The 18,851-nt window shown below is 38.0% G+C and overlaps 1 protein-coding gene across 2 annotated transcripts in view; it reads left to right on the top strand.

Annotated features, from left to right (window-relative positions):
* stau2 (staufen double-stranded RNA binding protein 2) overlaps positions 1 to 18,851 on the top strand; it is a 167,315-nt gene that overhangs the window by 323 nt on the left and 148,141 nt on the right. For both annotated transcript variants that reach the window (XM_079805756.1, XM_079805757.1), the window contains exons 2-5: positions 5,633 to 5,840; positions 7,044 to 7,174; positions 13,280 to 13,439; positions 18,631 to 18,766. In XM_079805756.1, the coding sequence (XP_079661882.1) occupies positions 5,642 to 5,840; positions 7,044 to 7,174; positions 13,280 to 13,439; positions 18,631 to 18,766 (626 nt within the window). In that variant the 5' untranslated portion in view covers positions 5,633 to 5,641. The remainder of the gene's footprint in view (positions 1 to 5,632; positions 5,841 to 7,043; positions 7,175 to 13,279; positions 13,440 to 18,630; positions 18,767 to 18,851) is intronic.

Here is an 18,851-nt window from a genome sequence, read left to right on the forward strand (position 1 = left end):
AACTGCGCTCTGTCGTTTGGTTGTTTAGCGGCAGCTCAGACAGTGTGCATCGATGAGATGTGAGGGGTATTTAGTCGTTCAGCCATGATGTCTGCACATTCCCAGCTGAGTTCAGACCGGTGGCCTGTGTGCTGGAAGGGAAGGCTGTGCTTCAAAACCCAGATTAGGGTTTGAGACAGCCCTAGTCTTGTTTATGTTACTGTATAAGGAAATATAACACATCCTAGCATCGTGTGTTGTTAATCATAACAGACCTTTGAAAATGACACCCTCTAGTCAGAGACAACTGGGAAGAGAGTGACCTCACTTTTGAGAGAGTCAGGTTTACAAAGAAAGCTGTCTTCTGATCCTCTGCACTAATAATGTCCAGGATGGATGGATCCTAGTGGTCAAATGTCATTCCACTGTCTTGATGCCGACTTGCTTCCAGTCCGTCATTTGTCACGCTGGGTTTGTTTGTTTAAGGATGGATGTCATTCAGTTAGAGCATTTGATGTTATTGTAGTTTGAATATGTGTAGTATATTATGGAAATATACAGGCATTCTAAAAGGGTGATTTCCAGGTCTGGAAAAGCCCATGGAAGTAATAAAAAAGTAAAGATTATTGTGAAAGTCATTGATATTTTTGTAAACATATGTTTTCCTTGCTCACTTCTGAAATGGCTAGAATTTTTTCATTTTCGTTATTATAATTTTCATTCTTCATTGTTTCTGGTGCTGATTTTATGTCGATCACATGTATCCCAAATACAGCTGTTATTTTAGTAGGCTATTATTTATATGCTAATATTTTTAATATGCCTTTATTTTCATATTTTCAGGTGCCATTTTAATGTTAGTATAAAGGGATAGTTCACCCAAAAATGAAAATTATCATCATTTACATCAAATTGTTTGAAACCTGTATGACTTTCTTTCTTTTGCTGAACACAAAATATGATATTATGAAGAATGTTGGTAATCAAACAGTTGAAGGGCCTCACTGACTTCAACAGAATGGGGAAATAATATTATGGAGGTCAACGTGTGATTACCAACATTAGTCAAAATATCTTCTTTTATTTTGCAGAAGAAAGACATTCATACATCTGGCAAAAAACTTGAGGGTGAGTAAATTATGACTACCAGATAGAGAACTAACCTTTTATGAGGGACCCCCTTCCTAAAATCCATCTCTATATTTTTATGTATGAAAAAAAAAACATTTAAACTGTTAGATAAATAGTAAGTGTGACATTATAAATACAACATATTGTTTCCAAACTTAAATTGGCTATACTTAATATTGGATGTATAAACCTGAAGAAGAACATTTTTCAATTAAAAATTATTAACTTTCACAATAAATGTATGTAAGCAGCTTGAGTGTTAAGAATACTGCCTTACAACCCCAGTGAGCGAGATAAAGGGGACTATAGTGAGAAAAACTCACTAGAAAGATACAAGCAAACATACAATTCTGGAAAGTATGTATACGGCAAGAAAGGAGAGTTCAACATTTAGAAATGAAACAGTTAGAATGTTCGGTAGACTTTATACATTTTTGCTTTGCTTTTTAGTCTCTGAAATTTTCTGGGGACCACTTAGAACCTTCTGTAGGACCCCTGGGTGTCCCAGGACCCCAGTTTGAAAACCCCTACCTTAAAGGGTTCACTCAAAAATGTAAACTCTTTTATCATTTACTCACCCTCATGCCGTTCCAACCCATAAGACTCTCGTTCATCTTCAGAACACAAATGAAGATCTTTTTGATGAAATCTGAGAGTTCTCTGATCCTCATTTAACAGCTATGCAACTGACATTTTTTTTGATGATTCATAAAGAGATCGTAAAACTAATCCATATGAATTGAGAGGTTTAGTCCAAAATTTCAGAAGAGACTCGATTGCTTTATATTGTAAACAGATTGAATTTAGGCTTTTATTCACATTTAAACATTGATCAGCGAAACAGAAGCTCGCTGTGTGCGTAACACGAGAATAAACCTCAATGGTTCTTGCTGAAGCTCAAACGTGCTGCGTAACACAAGAATAAACCTCATTGGTTCTTGCAGAAGCTCAAGCGTGCTGCGTAACACTAGAATAAACCTCATTGGTTATTGCTGAAGCTCAAACGTGCTGCGTAACATGAGAATAAACCTCATTGGTTCTTGATGAAGCTCAAACGTGCTGCGTAACATGAGAATAAACCTCATTGGTTCTTGCTGAAGCTCAAAAATGCTGCGTAACACGAGAATAAACCTCAATGGTTCTTGCTGAAGCTCAAACGTGCTGCGTAACACAAGAATAAACCTCATTGGTTCTTGCAGAAGCTCAAGCGTGCTGCGTAACACAAGAATAAACCTCATTGGTTCTTGATGAAGCTCAAACGTGCTGCGTAACATGAGAATAAACCTCATTGGTTCTTGATGAAGCTCAAACGTGCTGCGTAACATGAGAATAAACCTCATTGGTTCTTGCTGAAGCTCAAAAATGCTGCGTAACACGAGAATAAACCTCATTGGTTCTTGCAGAAGCTCAAGTGTGCTGCGTAACACGATAATAAACCTCATTGGTTCTTGCTGAAGCTCAAAAGTGCTGCGTAACACGAGAATGAACCTCATTGGTTCTTGCTGAAGCTCAAAAGTGCTGCGTAACACGAGAATAAACCTCATTGGTTCTTGCTGAAGCTCAAAAGTGCTGCGTAACACGATAATGAACCTCATTGGTTCTTGCTGAAGCTCAAAAGTGCTGCGTAACACAAGAATGAACCTCATTGGTTCTTGCTGAAGCTCAAACGTGCTGCGTAACACAAGAATAAACCTCATTGGTTCTTGCAGAAGCTCAAGTGTGCTGCGTAACACGATAATAAACCTCATTGGTTCTTGCTGAAGCTCAAAAGTGCTGCGTAACACGAGAATGAACCTCATTGGTTCTTGCTGAAGCTCAAAAGTGCTGCGTAACACGAGAATAAACCTCAATGGTTCTTGCTGAAGCTCAAACGTGCTGCGTAACACAAGAATAAACCTCATTGGTTCTTGCAGAAGCTCAAGTGTGCTGCGTAACACGATAATAAACCTCATTGGTTCTTGCTGAAGCTCAAAAGTGCTGCGTAACACGAGAATGAACCTCATTGGTTCTTGCTGAAGCTCAAAAGTGCTGCGTAACACGAGAATGAACCTCATTGGTTCTTGCTGAAGCTCAAAAGTGCTGCGCAACAGGAGAATAAACCTCATTGGTTCTTGCTGAAGCTCAAACGTGCTGCATAACACTAGAATAAACCTCATTGGTTCTTGCAGAAGCTCAAGTGTGCTGCGTAACACTAGAATAAACCTCATTGTTTCTTGCTGAATCTCAAACGTGCTGCGTAACACAAGAATGAACCTCATTGGTTCTTGCTGAAGCTCAAACATGCTGCGTAACAAGAGAATAAACCTCATTGGTTCTTGCTGAAGCTCAAGCGTGCTGCGTAACAAGAGAATAAACCTCATTGGTTCTTGCTGAAGCTTAAATGTGCTGCGTAACACAAGAATGAACCTCATTGGTTCTTGCTGAAGCTTAAACGTGCTGCGTAACACAAGAATGAACCTCATTGGTTCTTGATGAAGCTCAAACATGCTGTGTAACAGGAGAATAAACCTCATTGGTTCTTGCTGAAGCTCAAACATGCTGCGCAACAAGAGAATAAACCTCATTGGTTCTTGCTGAAGCTCAAACGTGCTGCATAACACTAGAATAAACCTCATTGGTTCTTGCAGAAGCTCAAGTGTGCTGCGTAACAGGAGAATAAACCTCATTGGTTCTTGCAGAAGCTCAAACGTGCTGCATAACACTAGAATAAACCTCATTGGTTCTTGCAGAAGCTCAAGTGTGCTGTGTAACAGGAGAATAAACCTCATTGGTTCTTGCTGAAGCTCAAACGTGCTGCATAACACTAGAATAAACCTCATTGGTTCTTGCAGAAGCTCAAGTGTGCTGTGTAACAGGAGAATAAACCTCATTGTTTCTTGCTGAAGCTCAAACGTGCTGCGTAACACAAGAATGAACCTCATTGGTTCTTGCTGAAGCTCAAATGTGCTGCGTAACACAAGAATAAACCTCATTGGTTCTTGCTGAAGCTCAAGCGTGCTGCGTAACAAGAGAATAAACCTCATTGGTTCTTGCTGAAGTTTAAATGTGCTGCGTAACACAAGAATGAACCTCATTGGTTCTTGCTGAAGCTCAAACGTGCTGCGTAACACTAGAATAAACCTAATTGGTTCTTGCTGAAGCTCAAACGTGCTGCGTAACACAAGAATGAACCTCATTGGTTCTTGCTGAAGCTTAAACGTGCTGCGTAACAAGAATGAACCTCATTGGTTCTTGCTGAAGGTTAAATGTGCTGCGTAATACGAGAAAAATAGACCTCATTGGTTCTCGCACGTCAAGCGAACATACTTGAGCTTCTGTTTACCACAGCTGATGTGTGAGTTAATGAATGCTTACATGTGAATAAAACACTAAATTTAATCTGTTTATCATATAAAGTGGTCGTATCTCTTCAGAAAATTTGGACTAAATCACTCAATTCTTATGTATTAGTACGATCTCAATCTCAGCATCAAACTGTCAATTGCATAGCTGCTAATGGAGGGACAGAAATCGCTCAGATTTAATCAAAAATATCTTCATTTGTGTTCTGAAGATGAACGAATGTCTTAAAGGGATAGTTCACCCAAAAATCCTGTCATCTATTACTCACACCTGAAGTTGTTCCAAACCTGTATGAGTTTCTTTGTTCTGCTGAACACAAAATAAGATATTTTGAAGAATGTTTGTTACAAAGCAGATAGAGCAACTATTAACTACCATAGTATTTTTCCCCTACTATGGTAGTCAATGGTTGCTCTATCTGCTTTTTTTTTTTACAAACATTCTTCAAAATATCTTCTTTTGTGTTCAGCAGAACAAAGAAACTCATACAGGTTTGGATGGGTGAGTAATAGATGACAGAATTTTCATTTTTTGGTGAACTATCCCTTTAAGAGTTTGGTATCACATGAGGGTGAGTAATTAATGACAGAATTTCCATTTTTTGGATGAACTAACCCTTTAGTAATTTTGTCATGTAACTTTATCATTTTTCTAGCTTTAATTTATTACGTTTTTCGTGCTTTGTCAATGACGAAAATGCTTTTTAATAGTTGTTGTAGTTTTATTTAACATTAACAACACTGAAATACAGTCATATTTTACAATGATCATATCCATTTAAGTGGTTGTTCAGTTTGAAAACACCCCTATGAATTGAAAGTCATTCTTGAGACACTTTTCTTTACCAAAGTGGTGATTTTTCTTTTGTGTTGCATTTTGTCACTGCAGTCCTTTTGTTTGACTTCTACTTAGACATAATACTGATCTGACAGCCTGCCAGTTTATGAGTGATTATCAGATGGAGTTAACTTTGAGTTAAAAAAGTTACAGCCTTATCTGTTTTAAAAACAGCATGTTTGGCTCATCCAGTTTGAAATTATTCATTATTATGGCCTAGGCCACGTCTGTCCTATAATGGACTGGAATGGGCATTTCCATTTCTCTTACAACCTACAATACTACAGCATATATAGTTGATGTTGAGAGATTGTTTCATGTCAAATCTTGTTATTGTTAACAGTGATAGAGCATGGCTCAAGTGAAAGTGCAGACCTCAGCCCCCTTGTCTGGACCTGGCCTGACCGCCGTGGTGCCCGCTGTGGCCATGCCCAGCCCAGGAGCTCTGGGTCTGCAGCCCACCATCAATGGCACAGTGCCAGCCACAACGCCCACCTGCCCCAGCCCTGCCTCTGGCTTTGTGGACTCCACTGTACCAGCCAGCCCATCAGGTACCGGGATGCTAAGTACAAATCTGATGCATTTTGCGAGTTTAGTCAATGTACACTTAGGGTTAGTTCAACTAAAAATTAAAATTCTTTCCATTTTCTCTTTTTTTAATCTTACCACAAATGTTTAAATGGTATCAGTGTTTCCACAAACACTTAAAGGGTCAGTTCACCCAAAAATGAAAATTCTGTCATTAATTACTTACCCTCATGTCGTTCGACACCCGTTAGACCTCCGTTCATCTTCAGAACACAAATGAAGATATTTTAGTTGAAATGTGATGGCTCTGAAAGGCCTCCATTGGCACAATGCACAGTTCACTCTCAAGACCCTTAAAAGGTACTAAAGACGTCGTTACAAAGTCCATCTCACTACAGTGGTTCTACAATAACTTTATGGAGTGACGAGAATTAGTTTTTGTGCGCAAAAAAACCCTAAATAACGACTTGTATAGTGATGACGATTTCAAAACACGGCATCATGAAGCTTCGAAGCGTTATGAATCAGTGAGTCGAATCATGATTCGGATCGCGTGTCAAACTGCCAAACTGCTGAATCGTCTCACTGATTCATAACGCTTCGAAGCTTCATGATGCCGTGTTTTGAAATCATCATCACTATATAAGTCGTTATTTAGGTTTTTTTTGCGCACAAAAACTATTCTCGTCACTCCATAAAGTTATTGTAGAACCACTGTAGTGAGATGAACTTTGTAACGATGTCTTTAGTATCTTTTAAGGGTCTTGAGAGTGAACTGTGCATTGTGCCAATGGAGGCCTTTCAGAGCCATCACATTTCAACTAAAATATCTTCATTTGTGTTCTGAAGATGAACGGAGGTCTTACGGGTGTCGAACGACATGAGGGTAAGTAATTAATGACAGAATTTTCATTTTTGGGTGAACTAACCCTTTAATACATGTTTCTTGAGCACCAAATCAGCATTTTAGAATGATTTCTGAAGGATCATGTGATACTGAAGACTGGAATGATGCTGAAAATTCAGCTTTGCTATCACACATTTTCCAGTTTCCAAACTTTTGACAGGAAGGTTTTTTTTAGGGCAGAACGCACTGCGTTTGTATATCTAAAGACTTTGGTTTAGCTTATGATGTTTATAGTGGTAATGTAGCTGTGTACATGTAAAATACTGTGGTAAAACTCGACATGCATTTGTTCATTCTTGCATGGGTCTCTTTCTGACAGGCCCTCCTCAAGAAAACATGGCAAACCCTAAAGAGAAAACTCCCATGTGTTTGGTGAATGAGTTAGCCCGTTTCAACAGGATTCAACCTCAATACAAGCTGCTGAATGAGAAAGGGCCTGCACATGCTAAGGTACTGTTAAAGGGTCATGAAACCCTAAAACACATCAATAAAAACGTCAATAGCACTCATTATGTTTATTATAAAAGGAAAAGTGGTTATTAGTTTTTCTGAGCTATTTCGTTCTTCTGGTTAAAAAGCAAAGTTGAACCAACATCACTAAAAGTGAGGTATTTGCATGAATTCGAAGTGGTGATTGGTTGCCGTGGGCGGTCATCAGTTTCTGAGATATTCTCTGCATTATTCATTAGAATTAACTCTTTTAATCCATTCACTGCACATGAGATCACCTTACAGCAGAGAATTCAAATGTCGCAAAAGACAGTTTCAGTGCTGTTTGTTCGCCTGCCTGTTCATATTTGTATTTGGATGCATGTGTTGTGTTTTTTTCTTCTGTACAGTAGCACAAAAGTGTTGTTTGCATCTTCCCCCCACGATGTGGTCAGAGCTTTAGTGTGAATTATTAGCCCCCTTGGTAAATATCAAATGTATCAAAGATATAAAAATGTAACCTTTCATTGAAGTGAATTGAAAGGGGGGAGTAACTCACATTGAAGTAAATGTTTTTCTCCAAAACACGGATACAATTACTGGCACCCCTAGAATTTTTTATGAGTAAATTATCTCTGAAGTATAATCCCTATTCATTTTTACAATTTTTTGTATAGCTCCGTATAAATATGAGGAAACACAAAGGCCAAATTCCCTTAAATCATTCATCACAATGAGTAAAACCAAAGAATATAGTTCTGATGTCCAGCAAAAGATTGTTGAGCTTCACAAAATAGAAAGTGGCTGTAGGAATATAGCTAAAGCATTGAAAATCCCCATTTCCACCATCAGGGCAATAATTAAGAAGTTCCAATCAACTAAAGATGTTACGAATATGTCTGGAAGAGGATATGTGTCTATATCATCCTAATGCACAGTGAGGAGGAGAGTTCAAGCGGACAAAGACTCTCCAAGGATCACAGATGGAGAATTGAGTCTTGGGGTCAGAAAGCCTAATTTCTTTTTTTTAATCAAAAAACCCCTACATCACCACATGTTGTTTGGGAGGGTTTCAAGAAAAATCCTCCTCGCACATCCAAAAACAAACTCCAGCATATTCAGCTGTCTGACACAACTAGAAATTCAAAAGGAACCTGGTTCTGCGGTCAGATGAAACCCCCCCCCCCCCCCCCCACCTGATGGGTTTGGTGCTAACTGGGATTCTAGTAAATACCAGCAAATAAAAAATCAAAACCTAAGCGCCTGGATCTTCCATCAGGACAACGATCCAAAACAAACATCAAAATCAACACAAAAACGTGTCACTGTGCACAAAATGAAGCTTCTGCCATAGTCGTCCCAGTTCCCTGACCTGAACCCTATAGAAAATGTGTGGGGTGAACTCAAGAGAAGAAGCACCAACATGGATCTGGGAATCTGAAGGATCTAGAGAGATTGTGTATGGAGGAATGGTCTCTGATATCTTGTCAGGTGTTCCCCAAACTCATCAGGCATTATAGGAGAAGACTCAGAGGTCTTCCCTCAAAACCCTCAAAACCCTCAAAAGGAGGGTTAAAAAGGATTTAATAAAAGGGTGATCATTATCTCCGTGTTTTGGAGAAAAACATTTATTTCATAATATGATTTCCCCCCCACTTTTAGTTATTTTACTTAAATGAAAGGTTAGATTGTTTTTTTGTTTTTTAAATGAAGGATCAAATGGATAAACAATGCAGATTTATTTACCAAGGGAGCTAATAATTCTGGCCTCAACTGTATGTAACAACATCGCGAGAGCACATGAGAGCGTGAATGCCACGATGAGTTATCGTCCATGTGGATATCGTGGATATCACCATATGTATCTGCATCGGAGCAAGTGTTTCAAGTTTTTATGGACATATTTCATATACTCCAAACATGACCCACCACTGTGTACTATACGCACATATTTCATCATGTCGTCTTCAACAGCTGTACGTCATATCATAAATGCAAATTATTTTGATACACAGAAGACAATGATGTAGACTGAAAATTCAAAGAAGAATGGACAAAAAATACCTCTGCAAAGTTATAATGCTGATTTGCCGATATTTCTAAGAATAGTTTATTATAATGTATACAATTTGTTAATAATAGATATTTGTAGTCTCTAATGATTCGATTTTTGTGTGTTTGTTCTCAAAGAGTTATATTTCTAAAACGACCAGTGCTAAAACAGTGTGGTTTCATGATACTTTAATAAGGAACTGTGTTAATGGCTATCCTATTTAATGATTAAACATGTATTGGTTTAGACTAATGAAAAAATAGCTGAACTAATGAAACCATGTCCTTTTAATAATGTCATGTGTTAACTAGATTTGCACATCCCAAAGGAAAAAACACTTGCAATGCAGCAAAGAATAGTTCTGGATTGTTCACCATGTAGTGAAAGCATTGATGACAATCTTTTCATAATGAATTGTGATTGGACATATCTTTCTTGCATGATTTAACCCTTTATAGCCTTCATATTTACCCTGTACTGTATGTTGGTTATTGTGTGCTTGAGGTACAGTTAATAAGGAACTGTGTTAATAGCTCTCATGTTTAATGATTAAAAATATATTGACTTGAACTAAAGAAAATGTCATATTAATAACTTCATGATATGGTAACTAGATTTGCACATCCTAATAGAAATAACAGTGCAAAACACTTGCAAGGCAGTAAAGGATAGTGTTGAATTTGATGTAATCTTAGGCTTAATTTGATTTGGTTCTGTGTAAATTAAGTTTTTTGACTGAACACATATCATCAGTGTACAGAGTAAATGCATTGTGTTATATAAAGGCTATAAAGGGTTAAATAAAGGCAAGAAGGATATGTCCAATCACAGTATGCAAATGAAAAATGTATAAATGCAAGATAGTTGGAGATTTTAATCATAAACTTTAAGATTTAAGCAAAAAACTTTAAGGAAAAATTAATAGCACATATCCGGCTGAATATATTAAATTGGTAATATTTTATTTGTTTACATTAGTTAATTACATTTAGTTAACATGAGCTAATAAAGAACAATACATCTACAGTTAAATATAAATTTAAAATTCAAAGTTGTATTTGTTAAAGGGGTCATGAACTGCGTTGTTTTATTGTTTTATGATGTTTCCTGGGGTGCACTTATAATGTTAGAATGCTTTTTACATAAAAAATGTGTCATAATTTATAAATAAAAGGCATTTTTCCTACCCTGATTTTAGCCCTCTGTTCTGAACACTCTGCTTTAAGGGGCGTGTCTGCTGTGAGACTTCATGAGACTGATGTGATTGGCTAACGTCTTTCCATTTGAAATAGTATTACTCTCTCTTTTAACACGTTTTTACTATTACTGCTCTCATGGTTAACTAATCGTGAAAAGTTTGTGCATTACATTTAGATCTATGGCATTATATTTAGATCTATGGCATTATATTAAGATCGTGGCATGAAAGGTTCCAGTGATGATCATTGTAGCTGATCACAGACATGTTGAGCGAATGAAAGCAGTGATCTCATCATTGCAACTCAGTTTCTGTACGCTAACGAATGCTTTCATCTTCACTAACAGTGCAAACGTGATATAGTTAAGAGATTCCTTGAATAAAACGGGAGTCACTGATAAACTCTCGCAGTTTGATTGACGGCTCCAGCGCGCACTGCTCCAACGATTGCAAAGGGACCTTTCCTTGATCGCTTTCTTTATAGAATTGAATCACTGTTAAATAACAGATCATTTTCATCCTACTAAGAGAAACAATGCAAGTTGATGTTTAGTCACTGGTTTGATTTACTGACACACAGACAAAGAACATCTGACTGTACATGAATCATAACATTTCAGATCAGGCATTAGAATGAACACAGTTAACACATGTTGCATTACTGTCGAGCCCAGGCACTGCACAATATTTTGTAATCCTCGACAGCATGTTTATTGCTTGGTAGCTCAATCTGGTTTGGCTCGATCTGTTACTTATTCTACCTACTCTATTGCATGTCATGCACAAATCGGTGGGTGGGGCTAAACAGGCAGTGATGATCTTCTTCTGCAGAGGCGGTGCTTTCCTCCCTTTGACGTCATAGATCCCCACTTTGAAAAACCTGTCGTTTGCTGGGCCTGGCGTCAATAAAAGCTTTTATTGGACTAACAAGGAAGTCTTCAGTTCTGAAACTTACAGGATATAGTATGATGACCTAGCCTGACGTTGTCATACTCAATTCTAGTCAGAATATGAGTCTGATACTGCTCCGTTGGGCTGTGATTATGGGGCGTGTTTCAACCGAACCAGGAAAGATCTAAATTGGATAGACCTACAACCAATCAGAGCAACGGAGCGACGCATAACATTAGTTGTCAAATGTCAACAAAACTCAACTGCACAGTGTTGCCGGCTGTTTTTCCGCGGGTTGAAGCGACCCCAATTATGTGATGTATAGACCCAGGCAACCCTGCCAAAAAACACATATTTTATCCCCCCCCAGAAAGCTAATGGGCTTGTTTTGGGCTAGTTTTGAGTAGCAATTGGGCGGGTTTTGTTGTGAAAACTTGGCAACCCTGTCTGCACGCACGCTGGAAGAAGTGAGTGTAAACAATGTTTGTTTTGTAAAAAAGAATTTAAGGATACACGGAGTACTTACCAACACGATCATCATTTCTGTGAGAAATAGTGAAGGAGAATGCATATACGAACAAGTTCTCCGTTTAGGATTAGAACAAATTCAACCAAGCGCTCTTTGATGACGTGGATGATTACTTTACTGTTTATCATCTGTCCATCATCGTATAAATCCCGCCCTTACAATTTGATTGGTCCGAACAGCTTCTGTTCAGGCATAGTTTCCAGACCAAACTTTCCGAACTCAAATGTTGTGGGCGGGGTTAAGTTCGGCTGGCATCCTGGCTAATGATGACCTCTTACATGTCAAAAGCAAGGAAAATTTGATTTCTTAGTTCATGACCCCTTTAACATTAGTTAATGCACTGTGAACTAACATGAACAATTATATTTTTACTAACTATTTAACAAAGATTAATAAATGCTTTAAAATATATTGCTCATTGTTAGTTCATGTTAGCTAATGCACTAACTAATGTTAACAAATGAAACCTTGTTGTAAAGTGTTACCATTAAATTGAATACATTTTAATTTAATTAGGACATTTAGGGACCTATTTTAATGATCTGAGCGCATGGTCTGAACCATTTTGCTAGTTTATCGATGGGAAAAAACGGTCGGTGTGCCAGGCGCATGGTCTAAAACGGTTGTCCCTAGTCTCTTAATGAGTCATGGGTGTGTTTTGGGCGTTACATGCAATAAACCAATCAGAGTCTCATCTCCCATTCCCTTTAAAAGCCTTTGGCGCTTGCACCATGGCGGATTCGCTATTTACATGGTGGAATTTGTGAGTGGACAGACTGAACGCTTCTCCAGAGTGGAATCCTTTAATTTTTTATATTTAAAAATGTGTGTGTGCTGCTGACCATCCCGGTGTCTGTAATAAGCAGAGTGTACGTAACTATATTTTATATTTGACTTTAGACCAGGTTTTTGTTAGTCAATGGCTCAGTCGTTTTCAGTTGCCTCAAAATACCAACACGCCAACAATGTGAATGAACACACCTTGTTTTCAGACCAGCTCGCCCAGCTCTTTAAACAACGTGGCTCTGGACATGAAAATAACTGCGTCAGGCTGAAACTAGCAAAAAACACTTGCGTCGCGCCTTAATTAAACCTAATACAAATATTTAACCAGAAAATATTGTGTTGTCTTGCAAGAACTCAAATCATGTCAATAAAGACATTCACTCAGCTGATCCTTTTGGATCATCTTGCAAAAGTTAGGTGTATTGCTGGCAAGAGCCCAAATCTGTAAAAAATGCTTAGCAAGTATGGGCAGTCATTAAGGCAAAATAAAACCTGAAATGGCGGATCTTGCATAATTTTGAAAGCTTTTATTTTGCGAAAATGACTTGCTGACGGTACATTATCCTACTTTATTACATGGCTACTTAGCTCAATAAATAAATGCACGGACATGAAATATTGATTTGAGTAGAAGTTATATTGTTATATTCTGCTGGATTATGTGTGCAGATCTTCACGGTGCAGCTGTGCTTGGGGAACCAGGTATGGGAGTCTGAAGGAAGCAGCATCAAAAAGGCCCAGCACTCCACAGCTACCATGGCCCTGACAGAGAGCAGTCTCCCCCGACCTCCTCCCCGCTCCCCTAAAGCCGACAGCAACAGCAACCCAGGTACCGACATCTCTAAGGGACATTATAACTGTGCATAATAAAAAGCAGAGCAGCGTGGGATTGTAGGTAAACCATTTGAAAGAGTTTTATCTGCTATAAATATTTAGCCAAATGAGGGATAATAAAAATACAATAACAAAAACATGTATAGAAATATTAGGGACACACTACTACTGGGTATAATAGTAATTCATTATAATAATAATATTAATAATTTGTTATATTTTATATAGCACTTTTTCTCAATACTCAGAGCTTTATATATGGAAGGAGGGAATCTCCACATCACTATACTGGGGCGTTAGGACCCACACAGACCACAGGGTGAGCACCTCCTGTTGGCCTCACTAATACTTCTTCCAGCAGCAACCTATGGCGCTTTTCCACTGCATGGTACGGCTCACTCTTGAGGGGTTTTCCGCTGTGGACAGTACCTGGTACTTTTATAATACCACTCCTGTTGAGGTTCCAAGTGAGCAGTACCGAAACTAAAATGTGACGTGTAAACACTGCAGATCACTATCTATGTTTACATGGACACTTTTTGTTTTAATCAGAATGAAATCATTCCGATTGATGAATCCGAACACAGTAGGTGCGTTTACATGGAGCACTGTAATCGGTTTAAAAGTCCAATCCGAATAAAAATATTCCATATAAACACCTCAATCGGAATAAAAATGGCCAAACCGAATGAAATTGTAATCGGTTTGAGAGGGGTGGGATAAACCTTTTCATGAACCGATCAAACGAAAAAATCCACCATGTAAACCACCTGATCCGATTATTTTGAGTGCACGTCTTTCTGTGACGTGATATACAGCGAGCGCCTCCTCAACTGAAGAGTGCGCGCCACGCTCACACCAGGCTAATGTTGACAAGAGAGGAAAGTTAATTTTTCTGAGGTATTAAACATTTTATTTCGTAACATGTTATGAACATGATGTTGGAATAATGACACAGACATAGCCTGGCTACACCATCTCATCTTGACAGCGTTTGTCCTAGGCTTCAACTGCGCCTGACAGAATAATTTATTTTTCTGAGGTGATTCTTACACTTTACGACAAATAATAAATAGCTTTTATAAAACTGTACAAGTCCTGGTGGCCGTTGAGAGCTGCCATTTCAACGGGGAACATTCAAGCTGCTCTCTGTTTCTCGTTAGTTAAGTTAGCTATAAAAAAAAAAATTCAACAACTGCTTCAAATTGGTTAAGTAACATTACCCACAGTCTACTTTAATTACTTTTGTTAATATTTATACCTTTGTGATGATGGTATCTTTCCTTAATCATCTGAAATATATATGTTTAGTACTACTAGTAATGATGCTGAGCACGTCTTGAATGCTTCATTCATGTTTCACCGTATATCCTATGTTTTTATTAATAATTTGAGTGCATTTTATTGTTAATTTTGTGTTTTTCAAAATAAATGAATTGAATTCATTTTTGATTCCGCATTCATCATTCACAGCTGTTTAAATAGCCATTGTATAGGACATAAATTAGGTTAAACTACTGCATGTCCGCCCACAGAAAAATAAATAAATATAAAAATTACCAACACAGAACTATTGATCCACGATATGTAACGAATCTGAGGCGGCAGACAAACTGTGTGCGCATGTCACAAAATGATTCCTACTGAAAGTCAGCACATGTAAACACCAGATCGGTTTAGATAACGTCTCATGTAAACAGTCCACCGAATCTTTCAATCGGAATGATTTTAATCGGAATGACAAAAAAGTGCGCATGTAAACGTGGCTAGTGTTTACATGAACGATAAATAAAGTGATCGGGTTGATGTGCGTGTTTGTATGTCACAAGCTTCTAATCAGAATTGACTTTTTGAGTTTCCCTCTGTTTGTGCATACCATTCACCTACATTGCTTGTTTTCTTTGTTTTAAAGAGCATGCTTTAAACGACGAGCACATGAAGCTTTGTGCCATGCTGCTTATGTTTATCAGTAAAACACCCCTTCCCGTGCCCGAAACTACGACTGGTGGGACGTTGTTGTGCGCCACAGAATTCTAGAATGACACGACAGTCATTTATGCGTATTAGGATCGTTTGAGATGCGCCTTGCCTCGCCTGAAATATAGACGAGAGTAGCCGACTGCAGGAGTGAAAATCAGACACCTGCAAGATCAAAGGAGGATATCGTGGAATTCACACTCATGCAGACATGCGCTGCTTTACTAATAGGCTGGGTGTAATTTAAGTTCTGTTGCTTTTATATGAAAATAAATATGATGAACAAGACACCCAACATTTGAGTTATTTATTTCCATGCGAAAGACGTGTTAATCAGTCGTTTTTACTTCAATTATATACATGTTTTTTTTATATATATTTAAAAAAATATGACACCAATCTTCCCCTTCAATTTGCCTACAGGGGAAATTACGTTAGGATTTTATTCATAGATTTTAGTTCAGCTTTTAATTTGATTCGGATTGATATTGTCCTGCAAAGATTAATTAATTTAGGAGTAAATGGTGATCTTATTTGGTGGATTAAAGACTTTCTTTTAAATCGTCCTCAATGCGTAGTTGTTAATTATATGGTGTCAAAGACAATCATTGTAAACACAGGAGTTCCACAAGAAACTATTTTATCACCTTTACTTTTTTCGTTGTATACAAATGAATTTAAAAAAATCAAGGATTCATATTGTAGTAAAGGTTGTTTGTACGGGAAGAAGGAGACGGGAACCGGCGGACAATCAAAATAACTTTTAATAAATAAACACAAACTAATAATGGTGGCGACAGCCCCTCGCGGTCGACTGCCGCCTACACACAAACACCCACAAAATGAAAATAAAAAGCTGCAGCCCCTCACGGACGACTGCAGCGAACACAAAATAAAACATAACACAAAATCCAGGCCTGGTCCTCTCTCGTCCCTCACTGTCGTCGCTCCTCCTTTATAGTCCCTCACTCCTCCGCGAGGGCCGAGATCGCTGCGGCGCGCAGCTGGCGCTCATCCTCCCTGATGAGCGCCGCCTCGTCCCGCCCTCACGGTCCCTCGGCCTCGCTGTTCGCCACACATATTTTATCTTATTTAAATACGCGGATATGTTATTGGTTGGCCGGTTGAGTAAAGCTGGAACAGAAGGAGATGTATTATATAAATGCTGTATTATAGTCACATAAATTAGCTTCAAAACTGGTGTAAATTGAGTTTGTTGGAGATAAATATGAATAAAATCAAGGAATTGATCATTGGTAGAAATAAAGTAGATTTTATTGAAGGGTTAAAACCTTTGATACTTGATGGATATCAAATAGAGATGGTTGGAGGTTTTAAATATTTAGGAACATTTATTGATAGTAAATTGACATTTGCTGGAAATGTTGAGTATGTCTTTAAAATAACAATGCAGAGATTATATTTTAGGAGGTTATGATATTTTGGTGTGAGTCAACATATTTTAGAGATGGTTTATAAGAATCTTGTATAGAGTATTATATGTTATGTATGGTGAGATGGACGTCAAGTGGGTTAAACCATGGAATTGAAATGCAGAAGGTTGCTGGTTCGATCCCAGCGGTCACCACCAGTGTGTCCTTGAGCAAGGCACGTTTCTCCAGGGGGATTGTCCCTGTAATCAGGGCACTGTAAGTCGCTTTGGATAAAAGCGTCTGCCAAATGCATACATGTATATATACGTTATATGTGGTATGGACTATTGCCATTTACAGAAAAGCAAAAACTAGTAGTTAAAGGGATGGTTCACCCAAAAATGAAAATTCTGTCATCATTTACACGCCCTCAAGTTGTTCCAAACCTGTATGAGTTTCTTTGATCTGCTGAACACAAAAAAAGATATTTTGAAGAATGTTTGTAACCAAGCAGATAGAGCAACCATTGACTGCCATAGTAGGGGAAACAAATACTATGGCAGTCAATGGTTGCTCTGTCTGCTTTGTTACAAACATTGTTCAAAATATCTTATTTTGTGTTCAACAGAACAAAGAAACTCATACAGGTTTGGAACAACTTGAGGGTAAGTAAATGACAGAATTTTCATTTTTGGGTGAACTATCCCTTTAAAATTGCTAGTGCAATTGTTGGAAAACCACAAAGACAATTGAATGAAATTTATCAAACAAGAGTCAAACAAAAAGCACAGGTTATTATTGAAGATTGTTCTCATCCCTTGAATATTAAATTTCGGCTTTTGCCATCAAAAAGACGCTTTAGGCAACCTCAAACAAGGAAAAAGGTGTATCAAATGTCATTTGTGCCAACTGCTGTTAGAATTTTAAATACTGGGATCTGAGTGTGAGGGGTTATTGTGTTACTTGTTGTCTTTTTATGTGATTTGTGTGATGATATTGAATGTGTTTCTTTGCGGTGAAGCCAAAGACAAATGTCCACTTGACTAACTAACAATCACATAACCCATAGAGAGATCGCACTGTCAGAGTTTGGGAATATTCACACATACTTTATACACATAAAAACATGATATCAGAGTTTTAAAATCAAACCTTTTAAAAGATAACAATATATCATGGTTGTTTAAACCAATGAGCATTAAGCTGTGTCATCAGCAAGTCGTTTCCCATCGTTTTTTTGATCAGCGCAGTCGATGGAGAGCAACTGCGCCGATTGCAGAATCCGATATGTCTGCCTCGCTGTCACGAGGTACACACACACACACACACACACACACGCACACACACACACACACACACACACACACACACACACACACACACACACACACACACACACACACACACACACACACACACACACACACACACACACACACACACACACACACACACACACACACACACACACACACACACACACACACACAAATATTTAAGTATTTCAACTTCAACTAAAGCAAATATCTTCGATTAACAACCTTGTAGCTCACAGTAGGGCTGCCTTTAAAGGTTTATATAGAGAAAATGAGTGGAATTTATACTTCCGGAACCCGACTGTTGCACTTGGTTGGTTTGAACAAATTTTTGCAAAGAAAAACAAGAAAATCGAAGGTGTTTAACCACTATAAATATTTAGCCAAATGTGGGATAATAAAAATACTACTCTAAATTGTTATAAATAAAATAAATATTATATTTATTTTATTTTAATTATATTACAAATGTTTGTACCATATGAAAAAGTTCACTGATCCTTCGTATTCCTTTTTGCAGGCAGCATCACTCCTACTGTGGAGTTGAATGGCTTGGCCATGAAGCGAGGGGAGCCAGCTATCTACAGACCCCTTGACCCCAAACCCATTCCCAACTACAGAGCCAATTACAACTTTAGAGGAATGTTCAACCAGAGGTATGTGTTTAAGCCCTTTTTAGGACATCATTGTCTTTGAAGAAGAACTGTTATTGTCAAGAATGGGAGATTCTCTAGCAGTTTT

This window comes from Gobio gobio, assembly GCF_949357685.1.
Source record: "Gobio gobio genome assembly, chromosome: 23".
In the NCBI taxonomy this organism is placed as follows: Eukaryota; Metazoa; Chordata; class Actinopteri; order Cypriniformes; family Gobionidae; genus Gobio; species Gobio gobio.